Source organism: Triplophysa dalaica, chromosome 11 (genome assembly GCF_015846415.1).
Source record: "Triplophysa dalaica isolate WHDGS20190420 chromosome 11, ASM1584641v1, whole genome shotgun sequence".
NCBI classification, from domain to species: Eukaryota; Metazoa; Chordata; class Actinopteri; order Cypriniformes; family Nemacheilidae; genus Triplophysa; species Triplophysa dalaica.
Window position 1 is genome coordinate 23151295 of NC_079552.1, and position 26824 is coordinate 23178118.

The window sequence follows — 26824 nt, forward strand, 5'->3', positions numbered from 1 at the left end:
GCACTGAAGTCATTCATTCGGTATCTGCACGTAATTCCAGGAAACTGTAATATTTCCAGTAGGGTGAATGAAATCATTACCTTACACCCAGTATTTCTCTAGGAATAACCTGTACAGCCACAAAACCCCATAATAACATATTTACCACACTAATAAAGACAAACAAAGAAATTTGACTTTAAATCTTTCAATCAAACACATCTAAACACTTTATCAAACTGACAAGAAAATGCATAATGTTAAACAAGTTGTTACATTTGTTATAATTTTCCATTTATACAAATCAAAGACCATAAATATCTGGGGAAAAGCTTTGAGGTGTAGTATATGGTGAGGGAAGCAAAACAAGGCAAACACAAGAGAAAAAAAATGAAACAATCTTTAAAAATAAAACATTCCAGTTCTTCTGGTTATCTTTACTTTGAACTAAATCATGTTTTATTATTTCCCCACATTGCTTTAAACTGTAATGTTACATGTAAACATGGGCCTAACTGAGTTCTTTACTCTGAGCACCGTAAAAGTTTGTGAAATGACAATCACTATGTCCCATCTTAATTCTTTTAGCATGTTTAGGAACATGATTCATAGATTACGGTCTTTGCCACAGTCAAACCTTTCTTTGTTTTGTTTATTCCTTCCCTGATGGCAAACGTATACCAAAATATTTACAATTACTGCATTACATTTTCAAACCACTAAAATGGTAAATGAGCAGAAAGAGAAAACATAATGCTAATAAATTAGAAACACAATCAAATAAAGGAGCACCTGGGATAAGCGATTAATATAAAAAGAACAAAACAATTGATCACATTTTTAAGAATAACTCAAGAAACTTTTTTTTAATTCATGTGCAACAAGAATAAGAGTGAGATTTTTTTTGAGGCACCTCACCTTATAAAATAATCAACAATATAAAAAGGCACATTTTTCAGTCTACAAAAATCACTTAACCAGCTAAAAGTGTTAGCTTTATAACAGAACTATGGTTCAGTACTTTATATAATCTTTGATTTTAAATTGTAGCATTACTGTCCAGCAGGGATTATGTAACTTCTAACCCATGTTCAAAATGTCGCATTTGCCTCATTTAGAGGAATCAGAACCTGTATTTTTCAATTAGTTTGTTTTTTTACATTAAATGGCTTCATAATGAAACAAATAGACTTTTTTTATAAACATCCAACATCTTTTGAAGCATAATAAAAAGTTTGACCCTGTTAAAAATAACAGTAACTAGCTAACAAGACAAATCTCTCTCCACTGACATTATATTCAAAGCTCTGAAAATGCACTGGCAAGCTTAAAAAAATAAATTTAAATACCTTCAAAAACAGTCTTTCCAAAAAAAAGAACATTCTGGAAAATAATCACCAACCTCCAGAACCATTCCTACAAGTGTCTGCATGGATCTATTAGCTTGTGCAGATCTTTTATGGTTTTGAGGTCCGTGTGCGTTTGCTTGGAGTGACTGATTGTTCCATGCCTCGCTTTGTGGAGGATTTAGGAGATCCAATCTGTGAAGGTGTAGATTCCATCTTTCTTTGAGACCTAGTTAATACTTGGTCTTCCAATGACAAAAGCTTGACGTCCATATCTAGAGATTGTGGTTCCACACCATCAGAGCCTTTGTTAAGCACAGACTTCTTTATGTCCAGTTTAGTCCCACTTGCTTTTGTTTGATGTGCTTTGTCAGCTCCAGTTTTCTTGCTCCTCTTGTTACTTTTTCTCCACAGTTCTTTTTTATTCGAGGCTTTTGCTGAGGCATGTTGACCGTGGACTTTTGTCACTTTGGTGGGGCCCTGCAACCTCTTTGGTGACGTTCCATTTTTGTGATGCACGTTTTGCTTCAAAGTCCGTTTTGTTGGGGTAGAGGTGTTTTTTGCCTTCTTGGTCAAGGACTTGATCCTCTGGACAGTAGCAGACTTTGAGCCCTTACGTGTCACTAATCTTCGTTTGGCAGCTTTCTTTGTAATAAGCGATGTTTTCAAACGGGTAACTCTGAAATTCTGCTCTTCGCCTTTCTTGCTTTGCTGAACCTGAAGTTTCTCGCGTATGTCCGAATATTTTTTGATAATTCTAGCACTTGCTGGAGTTTTTGAACTGCCCGTCACTGGGCAAAGGTTCTCAGGAGTCTGCACCGGCATCAGTCCAGCAAGACTCTGCGCCTTCGTACTTATTCGTGTGGCAGTTTTTGGTTCAGGTTTACTCCTAAACACAGAGATATTCTGACCTAAAGCTTTTGATATAAGCCTCTGGTTTTTGGGGTTATTTTTCACAGGTGATGCAATGGCAAACTTCTTCAAATGCTTTTTTAACCGTTCAGCCTGCAGACTGGGGAAAATCCCATGAGACGACCCCGTCCCTGCTGCTGAGGAGTGAAAACACAACTGCGTTTCAGAAGGATGTCTAGTGTTTACCTTCTTGACAATGACAAGAGATTTGGTTTCAGTTGACTGCAAGAACCACCTGCAGATACTGGGCAGGTCAAAAGGCTTCATGAAAAGCATTTGCACAGGCGAGAACTTCTGTTGTTCTAGCGGTCTTGATTTGCGTACTCTACGTTTGCTTTTCCAGATTTCTTTAAGCCTGTCTGCCTTGTTTTTCGGCTTTGGTGCAGGTTGAGTCTCCTTATCCATTTGAACCCAACCTTTGTGCATTTTATCAAACTTTGAATTTAAATTTGAAATGACCTGTTGGTGTTCTTCTCCTCTTACCACCTCCAAAAACCTGGGTGGGCTATAAACCACAGGTTTGATCCCTTGAAGACCTGCTATGCAAAGCAACTCATCGGACAAACTGAAAGAATCTTTTACATGCTCCTCCGTATTCTCCGTTTTAATTTTTGAACACAACTGACTACGCTCAACACCTGAAGACACAGGAGACCTCTGTTGTCGCTGTGGGAACGTATTTCTGAGCGGAGTGGCTGAGCCACTAACAGACAAGTTCCCTCTTCTCAATGACATGCGCCCAGGACTCACTAATGCATCTTCAAGGGCAGATTTATTGTTAGGGATATGTTCTGCAGTTGAACTTCTTAAGGGCATGTATGCAGTGGGCTCAGATTTTATCCAGGGAGGACTGGCATGTGAATTGAAAGGTTCTTCACAGATAAAACTTGATGATTTGGTACATTTTATGGAACGTTTAACTGGGGGACATCGCGTCTGTGTAGCTGCACCACTACTTTTGCTTCTTAAAGGCATGCGCATGACACTCATGGAAGACAAATCAACCGAATCACTTTTAGTTGCCTGTTGACCAGCGGAGCAGCTACTCCTGGAAGACAAAAGCTCCTGCTTCTCGGAGTTATCTGCTGGAATAAGACTGCTCGATTCGCTACCAAAGAGTTGTTCGATATGACTTCTGCTTCTTAAAAGCATGCTCTTAAAGCTTGGTGAAGCCTGCTTCATGGATGAAGCGCTATCTCCATTAGCAGAAAGTTCATTTTCGAAGTTCTGAACTCGATTTCTAATTGACATTTTCCCAGTATTTGGTTTGTCCAAAACGTGTGGTATTTCATTTTTAGCTGTGGAGGCGATGCTTAAAATCTCTGGAACAAACTCAGGTGACACAACATTTGGCAAGTCTTCACTGTTCTTTTGGAGATGTGGAATCAGAGGGTCGTCATTCTCAACAGTTGTGTGAGTGTGTTTGGCACCAGCTTCAAGAATGTGGGAATGCTCGGCCTCTGAACGCACAATTGTTTCAGGATTGGAAGGCTGAGTTGCTAGAAGAGTCTCACTGGTATGTTTCATCTTCAGGTCAAGAAGTTCAGCACCACACTCAGAGTCTCTGGTAAAATGAACATTAGCCTTTAAGCCTCTACTACGCAAGCACCTGTCTGAGGTGGATGCATGCTTGCCAACAACCATTTTTGCCTGCTGATCTCTTTGAGCGTGTAGAGCCAACTCCACATTCTCCTTTGATTTTTCAGGTTCTTTTAGGCCGGACAGCCCAGAATCCACTTGACCCCTCTCTGGTTCTTCAACACAATTGACCACTTCGTGATTCATTTCCATGTTGTGAGAATCCTGCTGTTGGGCACACTTGTCAACTGCATTTTGTGTCAATATTTCCACTGGATCCACTAGAACTGGAGTTATGTCAACTTTCGAGAGGTCATTTCTTGGTTCTACTGTGAAGGCATCAGTAAAGTCATCTTTGGTTGTCTTGGGGGATAGCAAGCTAAGCGATGGCTCTATGGACTTCTTTTCTAAACCACATATTTCTTTTGACACGGGATCAATCTGAAAATCGCACTCATCTTTCTGTACAATGAGTTCCATGGTCTCAGATGTTTCTTTGACTTCTACAATGTCTTTTTCCATATGTGTTTTGACGGTTATGGGAGCACAACTGACAGCCTCCGTCATTACATCTTGCTGAGTTCTTAACTCCCCCTGTTTCCACAAAAGTTCATTGGGAATTCGGTCATTACCTTTAGTTTGACCTGTCTGGCTGGTTTCAACAACCAAACCTTGACTTGTTACTTTTGCAACATCCCCTGGCATTTCATTGTCTGCCATCTGCTCTGATGATAAATTCTGAACAACAACATCTTTTATGCAATCCCCTGCAAACGCTGTGTTCATGAGAGGAACGCTGTCAGGCTTGGATAAGGACTGCTTTGGAGTGACTGAGGTATGCACATCTGGCATGCGAGCCGGACAATTCCCACTGGCATCACTGACTGATTTTCGAGCTAATGTGCGGACAGTTTTCAGCTCCAAGTACTCCTCGACATACCTGTGCCCTCTTGTGCTCTTCCGAGCATTCTGCCGTGGATGCAGCCTATTGTGAGATTGAGGCTGGCATTCAGTTATTGATTTTCTAACGTACACCAAGTCACAATTTCCATCAGGATCATGTAAGATGTAATTTGTAGAGCCGTTCCTTTGCCTAAGGGAAGAACCCTTTCTGCTTTTTCGGGCTGTTCTTGGAGATATGGGTAACCCTACATGAGATGTTCTTTGAACCGTGGATGGCTTTAAAAGAGCATCTTTGCTTTGACCAGGGGCACACCTCTCAGTGGACTCTGAACATGTGTCTGCACGATCAGACTCTGAATTGTACGTTGGTAAGCGTCTGCAAGTACCAGCTTGTTGAAAGCTTGTCAAGTCTGACAATTGGTTTGCTTCCAGGTGCGAAGATGTTTTTTTCATGTTGAACAAACTTCGACATGTGGCAGTACTACTTCCATTTCTACCCTCAAGACATGCTCTATGAGGGGAAAACAAACCGTCAACAGCCATCTTGCAAAGGTCCACAGGCTTTTCAGGCACAATATTGTCCTTTTTATTTGTCCTGACAACACAGGGTTCTTGAGTCCTAACAGCATCAGCGGAGCACCTTCTCTCAGACCACCTCATCTTAGATCTCGCTTGAAATGGCACATGACTGCAGCTGGTTGTGGCTTGCCTGTCAGAAAGCGTTGAAGCAGGTGTTTGAGAATGTCTGGAAGCATCTACAGTCTTGACTTCGCTCTGCAAGAAGCCCAATGCATCAACTATTTGGCGCTGGTGATGCAAACACAGCTTTGACATGAACTCTTCCAATGTAGAGGCAGACTGCAGATCTTGTACACGGGCAAAATTCGGGTCAACAGAACCCCTAAAAGACAATGTAATAAAGAAAGAATAAACATGTTTTAAAATAGTCAAATCCATGTGGGTCAATATCACTATAAAGTGCCTTTGAAACTTCGTCTTCGAAAAATCTCATATTTTATTTTGGAATTTTTTATTTAGTTAAAAAAAAAGGGAGCTCGACCAACATGCGTACGGAAAGTATTCAGGCCCCCTTCAATTTTTCACTCTGTTATATTGCAGCAATTTGCTAAAATCATTTAAGTTCCATTGTTTCCTCATTAATGTACAAACAGCACCCTATATTGACAAAAAAAAACACAGAATTGTTGTCATTTTTGCAGATTTATTAAAAAAGAAAAACTGAAATATCACATGGTCTTAATTATACAGACGCTTTGCTGTGACACTCATATATTTAACTCAGGTGCTGTCCATTTCTTCTGATCATCCTTGAGATGGTTCTACACCTTCATTTGAGTCCAGCTGCGTTTGATTATACTGATTGGACTTCATTAGGAGAGCCACACACCTGTCTATATAAGACCTTACAGCTCACAGAGCATGTCAGAGCAACTGAGATTCATGAGGTCAAAGGAAGTGCCTGAAGAGCTCAGAGACAGAATTGTGGCAAGGCACAGATCTGGCAAAGGTTACAAAAAATATTCTGCTGCACTTAAGGTTCCTAAGAGCACAGTGGCCTCTATAATCCTTAAATGGAAGACGTTTGGGACGACCAGAACCCTTCCTAGAGCTGGCCGTCCGGCCAAACTGAGCTATCAGGGGAGAAGAGCCTTGATGAGAGAGGTAAAGAAGAACCCAAAGATCACTGTGGCTGAGCTCCAGAGATGCATTCGGGAGATGGGAGAAAGTTGTAGAAAGTCAACCATCACTGCAGCCCTCCACCAGTCGGGGCTTTATGGCAGAGTGGCCCGACGGAAGCCTCTCCTCAGTGCCACACACATGAAATCCTTCATGGAGTTTGCTAAAAAACACCTGAAGGACTCCAAGATGGTGACAAATAAGATTCTCTGGTCTGATGAGACCAAGATAGAACTTTTGGCCTTAATTCTAAGCGGTATGTGTGGAGAAAACCAGGCACTGCTCATCACCTGTCCAATACAGTCCCAACAGTGAAGTATGGTGGTGGCAGCATCATGCTATGGGGATGTTTTTCAGCTGCAGGGACGGGACGACTGGTTGCAATCGAGGGAAAGATGAAAGTGGCCAAGTACAGGGATATCCTTGATGAAACCCTTCTCCAGAATGCTCAGGACCTCTGACTGGGCCGAAGGTTTACAATGACCCCAAGCACACAGTTAAAATAATGAAGGAGTGGCTTCACAACAACTCTGTGACTGTTCTTGAATGGCCCAGCCAGAGCCCTGACTTAAACCCAATTGAGCATCTCTGGAGAGACCTAAAAATGGCTGTCCACCAACGTTTACCATCTAACCTGACAGAACTGGAGAGGATCTGCAAGGAGGAATGGCAGAGGATCCCCAAATCCAGTTGTGAAAAACTTGTTGCATCTTTTCCAAAAAGACTCATGGCTGTATTAAATCAAAAGGGTGATTCTACTAAATACTGAGCAAAGGGTCTAAACACTTAAGACCATGTGATATTTCAGTTTTTCTTTTTTAATAAATCTGAAAAAATGACAACAATTCAGTATTTTTCTGTCAATATGGGGTGCTGTGTGTACATTAATGGGGAAAAAAATGAACTTTTAGCAAATGGCTGCGATATAAGAAAGAGTGAAAAATGTAAGGGGGTCTGAATACTTTCCGTACCCACTGTATATTTCTATTATTTAAATTTTAGCAGACACTGTACACCCAAACCACAAAAGATGTTCAACGGTCATGAACAAATGAATCAATCATATAATAAAACAAACATCATCATAATTATCATCAAAACCCATGCTGATACCAATATTGCCAGAAAAGTTCATATCAATCTCTCATGTATAGCATCTACAGTTATATTATGTGTTATAACTGCTGTATTATATGATATTTGAAGAGCTCTTTTCCAAAACATATTAAACGCCAAATAAAAAAAAATGAGTTTGTCATGCCATTTTGCTGTGGACTAAACCTATTCACCGCTCCATCAATGTTTCATGCCAATTCGCTATATTTTATTGTTTAAAATATTCTGCAAGATGTAGTTTCTTTCCAAAACGCTAGAAGTCCCGAACCTGTTTTTAGCCTAAATGCGAGATGTCCTCTCGACCAATCAGAATTTGCTCATGGTATTTGTATGCGTGTTATTTTTTTATTATTTGTTGTATGTGGGGGAAAATATTGAAACGTGAAATTGAAATATTTATTTTATTTTACTATTTAGTTTGTTACCATTTATTTTATTCGGCTTTTATTTATTTCATGCATTTGCATTTATTTGGTTTATATTAATTTATAGTATGAGTCCCTGATGTCATACGTTTCACGTTCTCTTGTTTGTTTGTTTTTTAAAAGAAAAAAAACAAATAAATTGAAATAAAGGATGGATTTGTAGCGTTTTTAATAATAAAATTTGAATTTATAATCGACAATATTGTTGTTTCATTTAACAATCATTGTTTAACATGTTCAGACTGAGCCATTTTAACAGGATAAATTGAATATTAACAAATTGAATGGGTCTAGGTCTATTTTCATGAACACTATTTAAAATGGATTTATAGCGTTTTGGAAAAGAGCTCTTCATTTGAGGGTGACAGGGTGGACAATTGTGGCTGAAGTTAGCATTTAATGAACACGTGGTTTACCTACAGTTAGCAATTTTCAGAATTTTTATATGAATTAATATTTCACTGTGACAGGAGGAAATGTTAAGCTTGACAACATCCAACTGCAAACACGATATGATGAAACTTGGAAAATGTAAGTGTATTTAACCTCCACTGACGAAAGGCAAATGGGGGACGGGGTGTCATGAAATACATCATTTGATTTCTTAAAGGGACATTCGCCCCATAATGACAGAATGGACAGCATTTTCAGGGCAAATTGCCTAGTATTATCATGAAAAGAGAATATAAATAATCAAAAAAAATTTGTATCAAATAACTTATTGAGGACAATAAGAATATTCAAAATAAATATAAATGTTATGCAATTTATTCACTTATCACACTTAATGGAGTTAGCTGAGCAGTGTGTGGGACATGCCATAATCACATACGTCCAATCAAAGAAGGTGTAAAATGTGGAAAAAAAACATTTTCTTATTGCAGTTTGCGTGTAAATATTTGGCCATTTATAATAAAACCTCATAATGTCCTTATTCTGCATTATGTTCATGATGGCTCAGTGATTCTGATGAGGACACCACAGGCACTTTATAGTGATATTGACCCATGTCAGAATATCATATCATCCTGGTTTTTGTGACTTCGATTGTTCTTTACCTTTTGACCACATGAGCAGCCTGACTGACACGGGCACAAGAATTGTTGAGAGATGCCTGTCCCTTGTCGAAATTCTTCCTTGAAAGGTCAAGAACACAATCTAAAAGGAGACAAATGATCACTATTAACAAAAAATAAAGATGTGTTTTGTTTAGCATAATAATATGATCCTGTTTCGCACCTTCCTCAATGTTCTCTTCTTTCACCTTCTTCACTGAGAGGTCCAGTGGAGAATCCTGGTGTGCCATGAGAGGAGCAGCAGCAGCGGACATGACACTGCTAGTTTTCACAAGGCTTTTGTCCTTTTCTTCATTGTAGTGAAGGGAGTCCTGAGAGCAGTTGGTGTTTGGGGTATAACATGAAGCCAAACGATGAATCATTTGCTGCACAATTTCACAAGCCACCACAGGGATGTGTGGATCTGGAATCCTCGGTTTGTATTCTGTTTAATCAGACATGAACATGCTAAGAATCATCAATCATTCCTCATCGACAGCCTATGTGCTCAGATGAACCAAAAGCATATCAGATTTTTTTAGTTTGTTGTTTTTAGCATCTGCCAGCTGAACTACTTAAATGCAAATTACGGTTTAAATGGTATTGCCCAAATGTTGGGCAATACCAACAATGGGCAATTAGTCGGTCTAAACTAAATGCGAAAACCAGGCAATCAATTTATCAATCAATCAATCAATCAATCCGATAAGCATGTGGACGAGTGTGTGTTTGCGCACTCAAACAACGGAAAGAAAATCATGGTAAAAAAAATGGACTGGATGAGGTGTAATTCTTTGACCCATCATATAACACGATGTTATAAGAGTTATATGAGTATTTAAACCACTATGAGCAAATTGAAGATACAACTGAAGAAAATAAAACGATCACTTTCAGTGACAGTAGGGATGTAATGATTCACTCAGCTCACGATGCGATTTGATTCACAATACTTATCTCATGATACCATTCTTTCTTCAAAATGAGTTTACAAGAAATAAAAATGTACAAGTGACCTTTTATTATTTTTCAACTGAAAATTTAAAACAAATACCAAATCAAATAAAAAAATATTTTCATTAAAGAATGATCTGTTAAGCATTAAATAATGTTTGTTAATAATTTATTAATGTTAACACATGTCATTTACCCATATGATCACGCACCTTACAACAGAAATTATTCAAAGATTACACAATGAATGAAGTTTATTTATAAATGTATCTTTGAACGCGAACAAATGTCGATAAACTTTAAGTTACATATTACCTAAAGCTCTTTTTAACATTTGTTGTTAAACATTTGCTTAAAGTCACCTTAAAACTGAAGTTGCTATTGACTTGTTTTCTGTAAAGTGGCATATGATCGAGTGAATTCTGAAATTAGAAAAACTGTAGGGCAGGGCTTTATTTTGCCCTTCCTTTTTTATGTTTTTTTTGTAAACTGGGCCTGAAGGGGAATGCTAAAAATGCCTGGCCATTGGTCTTTTTTGTTACTGACGTCATGTAGTTAAGAATTGTTGTTGAGAGGGGGAGGAGCTTACTGTTTTTGATTAACAATTACAAGTGCAATTTTTTTTAAATAATGGTGTCTGCAGAAAAATAATTTATAATATTATTAAAACACGACAATTTTCATGTTTGATTTCATGGTAATGTGTAATTTACGAACTATTATTATATTAATATAACATAATAATTAATGAGTGAAAGTGACCTATTTGTCAGATGTGGTGATCCATACACAATCTGCATTTAACACATCCAGTGATGTTTTCACCAGTTTTCGGAAAACTACTCTATAGGTACTCAAGACTAATAAGAGATATTGTGTATGTTACATCAGTTTTTATGATTTATTAATGAAATTTGTATAAAGTGTCACCAAACGGATACTAGAAAAGTCTCCTCAATATAAAATACTAAGACTTTGTCTCCCCTTTTCCTAACTTGGATTTTTAAGATTTTTCGCGGTTTCCAAGTTTGCAGCAAACACAGCGATGCCTGCTGTTTAGACCATGAATTGCAATTCATTTAACATCTTAAACGACTCATGTATAATCGATTTTTCAACCAGCTGACGGTTACATCCCTACTGTGCAGTTAATACTCCATCACTACATTACACAGAGTGCATTTATACGTGCATTACAGAGCTACAGCTGTTTTTTGCACAGTCAAGTCAAGACAAATTCTTTTCTGCTGTATGTGGCTCCTGTAGGTTACTCACCCTTCCTGTGCAACACAGCATTCAGAAACTCTTCCGACTGCCACTCGAGTCTGCAGATATTAGAAGGATCTTTACCTAGTAATGGTTTGCCTCCACTTTCCACAATTTGTTTGTTCAGCGCAACTACATGGTCCTGTTCAAGAATAAAAGAAAGAGTAAAACAGTAAAAGCAGTTGTGTGTGTGCACGGTGTTCTGTTGCCTTTCTAGAAAGTACGTGAAGGAAAAGCAATCGTACTTCACAGCATCCAAATGCCATGATAAATAAAAGTACAATTTAAAATACTAGTTCTTTGAAAAGATTACTTAAATAACTGTTAGCGCAGGAAAACAGACACCTTGAAGCAAAACAAATGCTGCTCCACTGTGTCTCGACATATCAGAGAAGGGGAAAGTAAAGAAAATAAAAACTACCTTCACTTTTTCTCGTCTTAAGCAGCAGAAATGACAACTGTCATCAAATGAGCAATTTGACACACTTGCAGGCTTACAATCTGTGGATCCAAAAGAAGAGGTAAAATGTAACTGTGCGCGCGCAGGAACCAAAATATACTGAACCCAATGCTGCTACTTCAAAAACTACAGGCACATTTAGATTATTTAGTTAGATTTTACGTTTTACACAGTGCCCACACCACCATTCTTATTTCACCCTATTGCATTTCATTTCATGAACTTTATGATTATTCGTTTATTTACGGCTTATCATTAAAATGTTAAACACCCTCAGAAAAATTAACCCTGGTTTTACAACAGTTAAAAAAAAACATGGTTACCAGAAAATAACCATAGTTACCCGGTCACCCCCCCTCATTTTCCAAAACTCATCAGAACTAGACGGATCTTAATAATAACCCATTTTGCGGAAATCACTTGCGTTGCTCTGTAGGTTTGGCAGTATTGCAATGGCTGTGCCTTTGACATATTGCAGGCGTGCAAAGACAAGCAGGAGCTAAACTGAACCGGACCGTGGGCTTCCGGAACCGAGACTGGGCCCCCCTGATTTAATGTACCCGGTTGCCATTGTCTTTTCCTTCTAGGGATGCACAGATACTACTTTTTCCTTGCCGTTCCGATTCCGATACCTGAATTCTGCGTATTGGCCGATCCTGATCTGATTCGATACTAGCACTGTTTTTCTTGATCAAAGTAGAGAGGTGGCATTAGGTGGATAGTTCTTAAGCATGTTTACTTCAAAGTACATTTTAAAATATCTGTACTTTATCATAGTACTTTTGGACAAAAAATACTTCCCTACAGTATGAAGCACATCATACTTACTCCACTACAGTCCATAAATAAATTTTGTTTTTAAACTTTTAATCCATGAGTACATTAAAATCTACCACTTTCCTTTACTTAAGTTTTATTACTTTTAAATGTAGAAAAGTATGATTTTTTAAATGTAATTAAGTGCTGTATTAAACGTAAAAGAAATCATACAAAACAAAAATGTGGTCTCATAAAGCACAGATACTTACAAAATGTTTAACAAATAAATGATGCGCTTAATAAATTCGCTTCTACGTTATTAAAAGTCATGCGCATTGGACGCATAATGATGTGCTTAATGTACCCGCTTCGTTCACAAGCTTCCCGGACGCATAATGATGCATCCTAGTGATGATCCTGATGTCGCGGGGATCTTTCAAAAGTTCAAAACAGTTATAACACAAAGAGAAGAGATATGTTATGTGTTTAAATGATAGTACATTGCATCCATCCTAAAGTTAAAAAGTGTTATTGTGTATAGAATGACGCATAACATCCAGTGCTTAAATCTTCTTACGTCACACTCAGCGAGAACCGTCTCCGGCTAAATGCATTTTAAACAAAACCACATTCTATTATCTAGTGCTTATGAAGAATATTGAAAACTTTGGAACGAGTAACGTTCTGTCTGTTCCCGGACACACGCATGCTGGATTGAGATTGACAGACGACCGCACCAGCGGAGGTCAATTTTATTTTTATTAATGCTATATTGGTTTATTCCTCGCATAAAGCTATCGAAATACATGACATCGAATACAGTGCATGACAACTTTTATGGTAATTTCCTGATAGTCAGTCCTTTTTGAAGCTTTAGAGTAACATCCACGGTAACGCAACGGATCAGATTTGAAGGGAACCCGTCAGTCCGATATCCGATCCAGCAAAACAGTCCCTTATCGGCCCCAATTCCGATCCAGAGTATTGGATCGGTGCATCCCTATTTCCTTCTACTTTTACATATGTTGAGGGTTCTTCTGTAAAATGCTGTTTTTCATGTTCTGTTACCGTTGCTCCAACTACATCCGCACTCAAGACTTAATCCCTACAGACCCCAGATGACCACTACAGACCTCAAAGACCTCTGTGCTCATTGATCATGGAGACTAATGTTGGCATCGATCAGTTAAAATGGAGCTTGATAAAAGATATGCAGTGCAAGAAATGTCTAGCCAAAGTAAATAAATACTTAAAATGGGAGATTCTTTATAATTGTTGTTAATTGAATCCTAATATTGTAACTCCAAACTAACATTTATTGCAAATGATCTCTTTCATTAAAAACACTGGCTTTCACTTCCTCCACACTCTTGAGCCAAGTTACTGAAAAATGTTAGAAGTTTTTTAAACACTCGGGAGCTTGCAATCTTGTGGCGTCTGTCGTTGGCAAGCCACCATAACCTTTTAATTAATCTACATTCCATGCACAATAGTGAACAAAAAACTGTTTTGTGACAACCTTTCAAATTTATTCAAAAAAAAAAAAACTGAAATAAGTACAGGAGTTGGGCAATGAAATGGGTGTTTCATGGCTATATTTGCACAGTCTGGTTGCCAATCTTCACTGATTTCACATTCCACCAGTAAGAGCTGAGTGTGAATGTTGAATTAACAAAGCATCAGCACAGCTGTACATAAAATATTCTGCACACAACACAATAGGAGACATCAGAAGTCAAAAGAGGGAAAATTGTTGGTGGACTTCGCACTTGCGCATCTGTGACTAGGACAGCAAGTCTTTGTGGTGTATGAAAAGCCACTGTATACAAGGTGATGTCAGCACACCAGCAGGAAGGATGAACCACATCCAACAACAGAAAGGGAAAGTGATGTGAGGTGAGGCCAAGTATGATGTTCCGTACTCAGAATTTGTGCTCTGCATTTAACCCATCCAAGTGCACACACACAGCAGTGAGCAGACATTGCTGCGGCCTCCGTGGAGCACAGTGCCTTGCTCAAGTGTCTCACCTCAGCAGTTGTATTGAAGGTGGAGAAGGGCGCTGATCATTCACTCCCCCCACCTACAATCTCTGCTGGTACTGAGCCTAGAACTGTCAACGTTTGGGTAAAAAGTCTGATTCTCTAACCATAAGGCCATGTCTGCCCCCTGAGAGTAACTGTCGACGCAAGAGGAAGCTGTCTAAAAGGCATGTCCGGGTGGTAACCCAAATTGTCTGTAAAAAAAAACATAAAACCAAAGCTGCCCATTTTACTGCAGAATTAAATGTGCTCCTCAACTCTCGTGTATCCACCACAACTGATTGTCTGGAGCTCTAATGAGTCAAAATACACGGGCGGACTGCTATTGCCAAACCTTTGGTCAAGTGTGCCAATAAAAAAAAAAAAACGTTTCTATAGTATCGGAAATCTAGGATTATTTACAAAGTGAAACATGTATTTTTCTCAGACGAGTTCACCTTTACGGTCTTTCCCACCATCCGGGAGAGTTGCGGTTTGAAGAAGCCCCAAGGAAGCTAACCACCCGGACTAATGCATGCTCAGAGTGAAGCATAGGGGTGGATCAGTGATGATTTGGCTGCAATACCATGGCATTCCTTAGTCATAATACTTGTTCTAGATGGGCAAGTTACTGCCAAGGACTACCAAACCATTCTGGAGGACCATGTGTACCCAATGGATTAAACATTGTACCCTAAAGGTGGTGCCGTGTATCAGCATGATAATGGCTTGATGAACATGAAAGTGAAGTCGAACATCTACAATGGCCTGCACAGTCCCCAGATCTGAATATTATTGAGCCACATCAGATGTTATGGAGGAGCGAGTCAGAAAAGGTTTTCCACCATCGGCATCATAGTAGTCTAAAATACTGTGTTTCAATTTACCTGCCCAAACCCTGTACATTGCATAAGTATTTATACCCTTTTCTGGGACACTTGAGATTTAGCTAAGAAGCATTCATTTTGCTTGTTGATGTTTCTACACTTCAAGAGTGGTTAACCTGTGCAAATTCAAATAAATGATTAGGATTAGGAAAGGCACATACCTCTCAATAAAAGGTCTAACAGCTGAAAATGCATATCCATGCAAAAACCAAGCCATTAGGTCAAAAGAACTGCCAGTAGAGCTCAGGAGACAGGATTATATCAAGACACAGATCTGGGGAAGGCTTCTGAAAAAAATCTGCTGTATTGAAGGTTCACAGAACCATGTAGCCTCCATTAATCCTCAATAAAAGCAGTTTGGACCAACCAAGTCTCTTACTTCAGCGGTTGACCACCCCGACCAAACAGAGCCATCGTTGGAGAAGGGTCTTGGTTAGAGCGTTGACCAAGAAGCTGATGATCACTCTGGTTGAGCTCCATGATCATATATGGAGAAACTTACAGAAGGACAAACATCACTGCAACACTCCACCAGTATGGATTTATGACATAGTGGCCAGACTCAAGCCTTTGCTCAGTGAAAACACATCAAAACATGCAAAGATGTATGCAAAAACATGCAAAGATGTACTTCAAAGAATCTTTCAAAGTGTCAGAAAGAAAATTCTCTGGTCTGATGAATCTCAGTTCCAAGCATCATGTCTGGAGAAAACCAGGCACTGCTCATCACCTGCACAATTCCATCCCAACAGTAAAATGTGGTAGGAACAGCACCATGATGTGAGCATGTTTAAGCCGCAGGGACTGGGGCACTTGAAAGTGTAGAAAAAAAACTCAACAGCACAAAATTCAGATGTAATGATCATGAAAACCAAGTCTAGAACATTCAGAACTTTTTACAGGGCAGAAGATTTATTCTCCGATAGGACAATGATCCTAAGCACCAAGCTAAACAATGCAAGACAACTTATGGACAACTCCGTCAATGTCCAAGAGTGACCAGCCATTGCCTGGGCTTGAACCCATTTGAACATCTCTGTATAAACCTGAAAATGTCTTCGTACCGATGTTCCCATCCAACCTGAAAGAGTTTGAGAGGGTCTGAGGAGAAGAATGGCAGAAAATTCCCAAATGCAGATAAATGTAAAGCTTATCACATCATACCCAAAAGACTTTTAATCAACTACTGAGTTAAGGGTATAGATATTTATGCAGTTTACTTATTTCAGTTGTTAATTTTTAATACATTTGCTAAATTGTCACAAATCTGTTTTGTCATTATTGTGCATGGAGTGTAGATTTTAAAAAAAGTTTAAGTTGTTTAAGACAAGGCAGCAGCATAAACTCTTAATAAATGAAGGGGCTGAATACTTGCAATGTACCTCTTTCATAATGGACCCTGCCATACTGAAAAAAATGATTTACAATACTCTACAATGTTCAAGGTATTGCCTCCAAATTCACAGAAGGAGAATGTATGGGATTGTGTGGAATAAAATTAAAAACAAATCCAAACTATGGAGTTCGAAACTTAAAAGTAGGGGTACGCCGTAATGAATTTTTGGCTGAGGCCGAAACAGAATTAAAAAAAACAACTGGCCGAAGTCTGAATAGCAAACACAGTATTTTTTACCATTGCATAAATTGAACATTTAAAATGTGCTTGTTAATTTTTTCTCTCGCCTTTCAAGGAAACTCTGAAATTTCCATTAAAACATATTGAAAACTTCAGCAGGCATTTTACAACAAAGCACAAAATAACTTAAAGGGAAAGTTCACCCAAAAATGTAACTTCTGTCATCATTTACTCACCCTCAGGTTGTTTCACACCTGTATACATTTCTTTGTTCTGTTGAACACAAAGAAAAATATTTAGAAGAAGGTTAGCAATTTTTAGTTCTGGGACATCATTCACTACCATAGACTAAGAATTAAATGTTTCCTACTATGGTAGTTAATGTTGTCCCATAAGTGAAAATTGTAAACATTCTTTCAAATATCTTTCTACAGGTATGAAATGACATTAGGGCAGTGTTGGGTAAGTTACTCTATTAAATATGTCAATAGTAAATAGTAATTTATACTTTTTCAACCTTGATTAGAATTGATTCATGGACACATAAGAAAAGGCTTGTTTAATTCATACAAATAAATAACAACATAAATTACTTTTATTGACTGACTAAAGTTAACAAGTGTAAGAGGTATACATTTAAGCATATAGTTTTAAAGTTAGACTCAACGTATTGATGTCATTTCCACTATTGAATATATTAGGTAACACTTTCTTTTACGGTGCTCTTGTTACATGTAACTAACCCTGAACCAAACCCTAACCCTACAGTATGTACATGTATTTATACTTATTACTCAGTACTTAAATATAGAATTACACTGTAACACTGGCACTGTAAAATAAAGTGTAACCATATATTACATAGTATTTAGCTAAATTACATCAGAAGTAACTAATTAAATTACAATCTGAGTAATCCCTTACTTCACTTTTACAAGGGGAAAGTAATTAAATTACAGTAACTAGTTACACCCAACAGTGAGTAATGATGACAGAATTTTCATTTTTGGGTGAACTATTCCTTTTAAACAAGTAGGCCAATAGCTGACTGATGAAAGCATGCAAGTACGTTGGAATGGATGTAAAAGTGCATAAACCTTAACCCACAACAAATTGTTGTTGTAGACATCAGCCTACTTATGGCACAAGTGTAGTTAATTTTTACACACAGTTAAACGCACAGCCTTGCTGTATCCTAATTTAACTTGTAGGCATACACAGCCGTTTAAAACATGTGCATTGTGACAAACTGCAATACCTCTGCTGGCCTACAAGGGTCCGTAAAGAACAGTTAAGCAGGGCTCACGTGTTAATAATGACAAACCAGACCTTTCCGGGAGGGCCAGTTCTCCTCTCACAAGTTACAGCTGCATTCAGTGACTTTTCATTAAAATAACTATTCAAATAAAAGAGTAATTGTTTATGATTAACATAAATGAGTAACTTTTATGCTTAAAAGAAACAGCATTTTTGATTTATTTAATTTGCATATGTTTAAAACTATTAAGGTCTGATCTAGTTGTGTCTGATTAACTAATAACTGCACAACCCAAGTGTACAAAGTACACATGGTTTAAATATCCAGCAGTGCACACAGTATTCTGATGACGATACTGGTGTTTCGTGTATTATACGCTGACCCTCACTACTTCAGGAAATATGTCCGGATCTTTATGAAAAATATCTCTACTTTCATGATACTATCAATTAGGGGTGGGCGATCTAGAAAAAAATTTCAAATCACGATTTTTTCCAGATAGATCACAATTCACGATTTTATCGCGGTTCTTCTTCAAGTTGGTTTTAAGACTATTTTGCAAATTAAAGGGGCTTCAATACAGCCAAACTAAGTCCCCATATAAAAATATACTCTTTACCATTTATATTTTGAAGAATATTTTAATCAAGTTAATATTTAATGCAAGTGCAAGACCATAAATCAGCTGTTAGCAATTTTTAATGTTAGTTAATTTTGTTTTTCATCTTGTTGCGGCACTCGGAGTAAAGCTGTGGAATGGGCGTGGAGGATAAATATTTTTGGCTGGGTATTTCGTAACGTGGATCTACGACTTTGAGCAGTTTTTTAAAGCCCTCATTTTCCACAGTCTTTATGGGAATCATGTCTTTGGCCAGGTAAAATGCGACCGCGTCAGTGACATCTTCCCAGCGCTTGTTCATTCTGTCATACGGATACGGAGTTCCTTTCTCAAATAGTTCTTTCGCTAAAGTCGTTGTTTAAGCCTTTTAGTTTCCGTATGCTTGGTTGTACCTGATTTACTCGCGTGGGATCCCTTTATAATTTGACTGTCGGCATACTCTTTCAGTCCCTTTATTTTGAGGTGGTTAAAAAGGTTCGTTGTGTTGCCTTACGACGCTCGAATCTTATCATTGCCACATTTGCAAATAACTGTTGTTTGGGCCGTGTCAGTTGGGGAAAACCCAAACCATTTCATTATTACTGATGTAGAATTTTTTTTAGGGACCAAGTCCTCCGTGTTTCCCTCCATCTTCACTGACCGCGTCACTTAATCTTACTGAATTCACAAGCAACGTATACGAGCTTGTTAACATGGCGCAATCTATCGCAAGTATGTTGACGAATTCTATAGAACACTACTATATAGGACGATTTAAAGATTTTCCCGAAAAAGTGGATCGTGCAGTCATTTTAATCGTTCACGATCTAATATCGTCATATCGCACACCCCTACTATCAATACCGCAAAAAAACGTCACAGAGAAAAGTACGGAAGTGAAAGTCAGAAATTGTTATATATCCACTGGAAAATTTACTCCCAAGCTTTCTTTCTTAACACTCAATGCTTCCATATAACAACATGTTTTCTGCATTTATAAAGTATACATGCTTCTCACTTATGCTGGTTGCTACTTTATCGCATTATCAAAAACGTATTTGTTTAGGAAAATGTATTTGTTAACTTCAATTATTTAGTTCAATTAAAAGCTTTTTTTAGGCCGAATTATTTTGGTTGCCAAACATTCGCATACTTACTGAAAAGGTTCTGCTGCGAATGTCTTGTGTCAGATACCACAGGACACATTGGATTGCATACAACAGAGCTTTTCTGAGAGCCCAGGGTGACATTCATATTGTGGAAAATAAACAGGTTTAAAGCCCAGGCGCAACAGAAAAAAGAAAGACAGTCGAGAAGACACAGCAACTAGGATCACATGACCACAAATGGTAAAATTTCTTCCACCATATGCGCACTTCAGTAACAACATTCAGGGAGCGTCATCTCACTGTGGCCGAGACACCATTTTAATTTTAAAATGCAGATACCATCATACATCATTAGTTAGTTGCAACACTCATGTCTCACACTTTTCTACGCAGCTCACAGTCATCAAAAATAGGATGTAAAACTAAGACATAAGATGATGGCAATACATGCAAGTATGATGCGTTATGCTTAGTTACAAAGATACAATTGCAATCAATAGGACAGGAATATTATGATTAAGTTAAGAGAAACTAAGCCAATCTCCTCAGGTAAACATACCTTTTAAACGCTTGAGATCCTCTAGAACTTGTGTCCCAAGAAAAACTTCTGAGATACAATCAAGACCTATTCAAGAGAAGATCAGAAATTATCAGATGTTTGAAACTTAAGGAGGAAAACAGGCATCATATTACACAGAATCAAAGAAGACACCCACACTTACATCCTATAAGGGTCGATGACAAAAAAGGGTTGGCAGGATGTCAACATTAAAAATCTTTTATAGCCAGGTTTTAAAAAAGCATGTATCAGACATTTATTACATGTATTTACATAAATTTTGTGAAACTACAAATAACATTTGCAGCAATTTTGTTTTAAATAAAAGTTTAGACTGAAGGTACCTGAAAATGTCAAATAGTGTAAATGGCAAAGAATGAGACATGTTAAATATTTTATCCACCTAAATTGAATGTAAATTGTCATAAAAGTTTATATTTTCACACAAGAAATCTATGCAAGTTCTAAAAAAATAATTTTTAAATGTGTTTTTTCATATTTGGCTCTCGTTGTACGGTGTCTCTCTGAATTGTTAAAAAAGGCCACTCAAAATGCTTGACAGATGTGAAAAACGCAGAAAATCAAACCCGGTTAGATTTTTTTAAATCAGCGGCAGTGTGTAAATGTGATTGACACAACGTGAGGACGTATTTATTTTTTAACGTGCAAAAATTTCTGACACAAATTTCGGACTTAATGTGAAATGGGCTTTAGAATGAAAATGTTTTCATGAATTACTAATCCTCAAACTGTTTTACATCCATAAGACATTTGTTCATGTTCAGAACACTAATTAAGAGATCTCTGACTCCCCACAGATACAGCAATGCAACATACACTCAAAGCACATAAAGTTAAGTATAAAGCAGCGTTACCCATACAATGCATTAACTTGGGCGGTCCGCCCAGGCATTTTTATGGCTGCCCAAGTATATTTTTGAATCACAAAAAAACAAATTTTGTGTATTTTGCGATTGAAACTTGTTTTCCAGCTGCATTGAGTCCATATAATTGAGACCATCAAACTAAATAATGCTGTTATTTAAACATGCCATCTGTCTGTTCTGCGTGTCAGAGTGAATGAACTGCACAGTTTAACATGCTACACGTATGATTCTCATGGATTTGTCTGCACTGTATGAGGACATGAACAAATTTAATTCATCTCCAGAGTTGCTTTGAGAGCTTATTTCAGATTGACACGGAGTGCAAACTTGACGCGATGACATATTTAAATCTTAAATATGCAAATTAGTACATCAAGAATCAATTCTGAATCGAATCGTGACCTTAACAATCGATTGTAAATCAAATCGTGAGGAACCAAACGATCCCACCCCTAATAATATATAAATATGGTCTCGACATGCACATTTTCTGTCAGTTCAAATGAATTCTGAGTAATATGGTCTGGTCTTATTAGTATCAATCAATAACAACACTTCTCTGCTTCTTTTTAAATAAGCAGAACTAAATCTGCTTTCATCTGCACAGACAGGCTGCATTTTAAGACTATTTACTAGTGGTGGGCATAGATTATTTTTTTTAATCTAGATTAATCTAGATTAATTCAAAGATTAATCTAGATTAATTCAAAGATTAATCTAGATTAATTCAAAGATTAATCTAGATTAATCTAGATTAAAATGGCTCATTTGAATTCTGCCGAAGGCATTCAGAATATGTGTGCTACCCAAATAATGACTAAAAGTAAGTCTTTGAGAACGGGTTTCTCAAGCCAGGTGGCGCATTAGACCAGTGGCTCATCTCCTGTTTCCAAAATGCATCACAAACTGCTTGAGAAAGCTGTTCTACTATGATAATTGGTGATGAAAATTAAATTATGTTCAATAAGATGAACTTGTGTTTACTTCCGCATTAGCTAAGGGATGATTTGCGTTTAGGTGGTACTTGAGACTGGAAGCGCTCCTACAGTACATTTACATTTAATCATTTAGCAGACGCTTTTATCCAAAGCGGCTTACAAAGAGTGAGGGAGCAACAAGCGATATGTCATACAGGAGCCATAACACATTAGATCTCAATACAAAGTTACTGGTTTCAACTAAAGCTAGACCACTACCTGTTGAGAGAAACTAGACCACTACCTGTTGAGAGAAAGTTTTTTTTTAAACCAATTCCGCATTGCACAAGGTGCAAACAACCTTAGTCTTGTCGATGTTTCTATTGGGAAGCTTCTTAAAAATTAATATTCCCTGAAGCAAACCCGGCGGCTTCATAGCTGCATCCATGTTAGCACGTCACGTTTGATGCGGTAATTTCACAGTAACGTTATGTTGTGTTCAGACCAAACGCGAATGGCGCGTCAAGCGCGAGTGATTTATATGTTAATGCAAAGAGCCAATAGACCTTCTTGCTGCGCGAATCGCGCGAATGAAGCCCTGGTTATGAGATGATGAGGCGGCTTCTGCTTCCGCGAATGACGCGAATCACACGAGTTGAAAAATCTCGTTCTCGCCCCGTACAGTGCAGTTAAGCTGGTATACATCCGCGCTAAAATATCAAGGTGAAAGTCATCATAGCTTGCGTAGTATAGACCCAGCTCCCAACCCAACTTTGAGAATAGATTAACGGCAACATTTTTTTTTATCGCGCGATAAGAGTCTAACTGCCCCACCACTACTATTTACACATTTATATTTGTGTACAAATGTAAACACATTTAAACTATTATGAGGAGTTCTGCATATTTTCCCAAAATTATAGGGCGGAATTAACAAAAAAAGTCAGATTCTGTTTGACCCTGGTTATGAGGGAAAACAACTTATGCGAGTAGTATTACACGATAGACTGGTACTAGAAAAGTACTGCGATACGCTTCTGTTAAAGATACAGTTTGTAGAATTCGCCGCTGGAGGGCGCACGATCAAAACAACAACAATCGCATAGCTTGATGACGCTGTGTGGAAGCGTGGAATGATGGGATATGTTGTCTTCAACTGATGGTACCGCTGATACATCAATCAGACGGCAACAAGAAATCAGGATTTAGAAGCAGTTGGAAACATTTGAGATATTGTAAGTACTCAGCTGAAACAAAGATATAACATTGGCCTAGTGGTTTTTTGGATCTTTTACTGCAAAATTCTTACAAACTGTACCTTTAAAACGATTCCAATTTCTCATTTATTTGGTACTTTAATGACGCGCGCATTTCAGAGAAAACACATCCTGAAATGCATCCATTTGCGCCAGACGTATGTGTGCGTGCTTGTGCTCTCAGCGCCCTCTTCAGTCAGTGGGTACGTACAATTTTATTTCCTCGTATTTGCGCTTCAGATTTCGGTTTGACGACAAAATGAAAGTAATAAGTGCCTTTTCCATGTGTTCACAGCTTCTAAGTGAAGCAGTTTATTATTATAGCGGAGTTAAAGCAAGCGGCATACTGCAGACGAAGTCCGTCTGTGCAAAATCTGCGGACCAAAAGAGCCAACATGATCAGCTTGGAAAAGCATTTCCCCAACAGACATCCTGACTCGTTTAAAGAACTTTAAAAGTGATCGGTAGCCTCATAGCCGCAGAAAGTGACGGTGCTGCGGGTGCTGGAGCACCCCCTGGCGTAGAGCGAAAGAAAAACTGAACCAGCGTGAAAGATAGAGGCAGAGACTATTAGCACCTAGGTCCGCCCACCAATATGTGATTGGATTTGAGAAAGTGTAAGAACAACTTCATTCAGAACTGTGACTTCAGTGGAGTAAGGTGTAAAGTCTGTACAGCATTACACAGGAGGCTGGACTTCTAATCCATGTCTCGCGTTTTCAATAAAGTTGATTTAAGACTTAAAATTATGTTTTATTCATAAAGTTTAGTGTGAGGTTAGTTAGGCATGAATGTGTGTTTTTATGTGTCTTAGGTGATTGATAAATTGCTCGTGCATGTATTAGACGTGTAAAATTGCAAAATGTAAGTGTCGGGGGAAAGAGGAGAAACAAACAGACATGCACGGTATGCTTTTGAACCTTAAATCGTGTATACACATTACATTACATCTAAAACTAATCATTATATTCGTTTAAGCAGTGTCATATGACCCCTTTAAAAAATATTTGCGACTCCTTTTTTCCCCTATAGGATCCAATGGCTCATTAACTGATTTTTTTGTCTGAAGCCCACAATAATATCAACATTGAATAACCTGGTAACAAGCAAGATGGAGCTAATACATCATAAGAATATAAGATGTAAAATATCACCTGCGTATCGTTATTGAGGGCAAGTAATTCATGACGTTATATTTTAAATTTTAAGAGAGTTAAGTGATAGTGAAGAGGGCACAATTATTATTTTTAGCCAGTCTGAACTTATTCTTGCAGAAAATAAACATGCATTTACAAGCTGTCTTATTCATATATTATGTGTATCGTCTTCATATCTAACTTAAAACATAAGTTATTTCCGTTTTAAGGAATGCGTGACATTGGTGCTCGTAGAGTGAACATTGAATATCATGTATTCACACGCAAACAGTAACTTAAGTGTATTTTACATTAACACACTCAGGATAAAGAGACACTTACGCGAAAGACACCGAATGCACAAGATAAAAGTAAGTCAGAGTGATCTAGATGTGTGTGAACAGTGTTTTGTTTTATCACTAACATGCAGATATTAACTGACGCTCACGTCAACGCAAATAAAAACGTATGCGAACTCGCAAGCTGTAAGCGACGTAACTAACGTAACATTACATATGTACATATGACATATCCCATCGGGAAATAAAGCGAACTAATTATAAACAAATTAGGCAAGTGTTTAAAACACCAGTGTTAAAACTGCAACTGTCGCTATTAGTTAAAGATGAAATCATTTGATCCTGCCTTAACGGTTAGCCCATTAGCATGCTAACTCCAGGAATTAAGAACACAATTGTGTGAAACTAACGTTAAACACGCGCTTGAAACCTCGGATTTGCACTTGAAGTAAATATGAAGAGCGTTCTGATCTTACCGACACACTGAATGAGTTTAGACGTCCAGCAGTCCGCGTTCTGTTGTAAAATATACCTCTCATTGGCGTGTAAACCCTTGTTGCACGAACTCGCCATTTTCTACTGTATGTGTTCACGGGTACGCGCACGTAAAGCATGCACATACGTTTCATTACGTTATCGCGTTCTATTCAACATAGGATATCTCTTTAGTATCTTTAGATTTTTTATGGCCTACAAGCTTTTTTTAGTTCCGTTTTAGTAATCAACAAAAGAATACAATACAAAATAAAAATAATAAAAAGAGATATGGAATGAAGAAAATTAAAAAAGAAAAGAAAAAAACGTACTAAAAAATATAAGATTCTTATCTTACAAGGTAATATCTATTCCAGAAATTTTGAAATCACACCAGAAAAAATATTAGTCCTTTTTTAAATAACAAAACATTTTTCAAATCAGTATATTTTCTTAAATTTACTGGATTAATAATCACTTAAATGATACCTCACAAATCTTATTGACACTCAGTATCTCATGGAGACCATAAAAGTCTCTTCCCGCTTAATGTCCTGACCCTGCAAATTCAAAATCTGTTCACTTCAGGTATCCTGAAGGACATACACATCTGTTAAAAATTGTTGCAATTTTTAAACTTTAGTTCCTGAGTTGTGACAGCAGAAGTTGAAAGTGCACAACGTCACGTGATTCATGAAGACTTTGGATAGTTCAAGCAAGTTCAGGGCTGACAATCCAAATACACTGAGTTAGTTAGATAGAAAGATCTGTTATTTATGGTATTTAGCAATCCATAAATGCATTGATATGCAATATTTATATAACACACCGACTTGTGAATGTGTTATTCATATTTTCATCAATGATGATTTGTTAATATTTCAGGATTATTGTGGTCACAAACAGTTACCACGTTGTTAACATAACTGGTAACACTTTACATTAAGATTCCCTTTGTGAATTATTTATGAAGGCATTTATTAACGATAATGAACTAATTTACAAATGTATTTTAAATCATTGAGTGGGTTAAATGAGTGTAAAATTAACTCCTTAAATCGGATGAGAATTTAAACCGAGGTCCTGACTCTCTGTGGTCATTAAAAATCCCAGGATGTCCTTCAAATATTAGGGGTGCAACCCAAATCCTGCTTCCAAAGTTCAAAACTTATAGGACAACTGATGCATCCATCCTCAAACTCGGTTTGTTGACATTAGCATATAAAACAAAATGAAGAGCAGTGACATAATTAGTACAGATTTGTTTTTTTTAATCGCAAACTGATTTTTGAACTTTGGAATATTGGGTGTTCTTGTATTATTTATGATTTGGGGAATTTGGCAATATTCTATACACTTTTATCACTTTTAAGTGCATATAAGCTTTATATTTATAAA

General features: G+C 37.6%; 1 protein-coding gene across 1 annotated transcript; it reads right to left on the reverse strand.

Annotated features, from left to right (window-relative positions):
• Positions 1-196: 196 nt before the first annotated feature.
• On the reverse strand, positions 197-25545 carry wu:fc17b08 (uncharacterized). Its single transcript, XM_056761273.1, has 7 exons — positions 25429-25545; positions 20458-20523; positions 11654-11733; positions 11242-11374; positions 9197-9457; positions 9016-9115; positions 197-5619 (listed from the first exon to the last, which is right to left on the reverse strand). Exons 1-7 carry the CDS (start codon positions 25523-25525, stop codon positions 1437-1439), a joined length of 4920 nt encoding a protein of 1639 aa, XP_056617251.1. The 5' UTR covers positions 25526-25545; the 3' UTR covers positions 197-1436.
• Positions 25546-26824: the final 1279 nt, after the last annotated feature.

Excerpts from the sequence above, each read along its gene's own strand:
- wu:fc17b08 (XM_056761273.1), bottom strand. The coding sequence starts at position 25,525 with ATGGCGAGTTCGTGCAACAAGGGTTTACACGCCAATGAGAGGTATATT. Across the intron at positions 20,524-25,428 it reads TAAACTCATTCAGTGTGTCG|GTCTTGATTGTATCTCAGAA; the intron begins GTAAGATCAGAA and ends TCTCTTGAATAG. Across the intron at positions 9,458-11,241 it reads TGCTGTGTTGCACAGGAAGG|AATACAAACCGAGGATTCCA; the intron begins GTGAGTAACCTA and ends CTGATTAAACAG.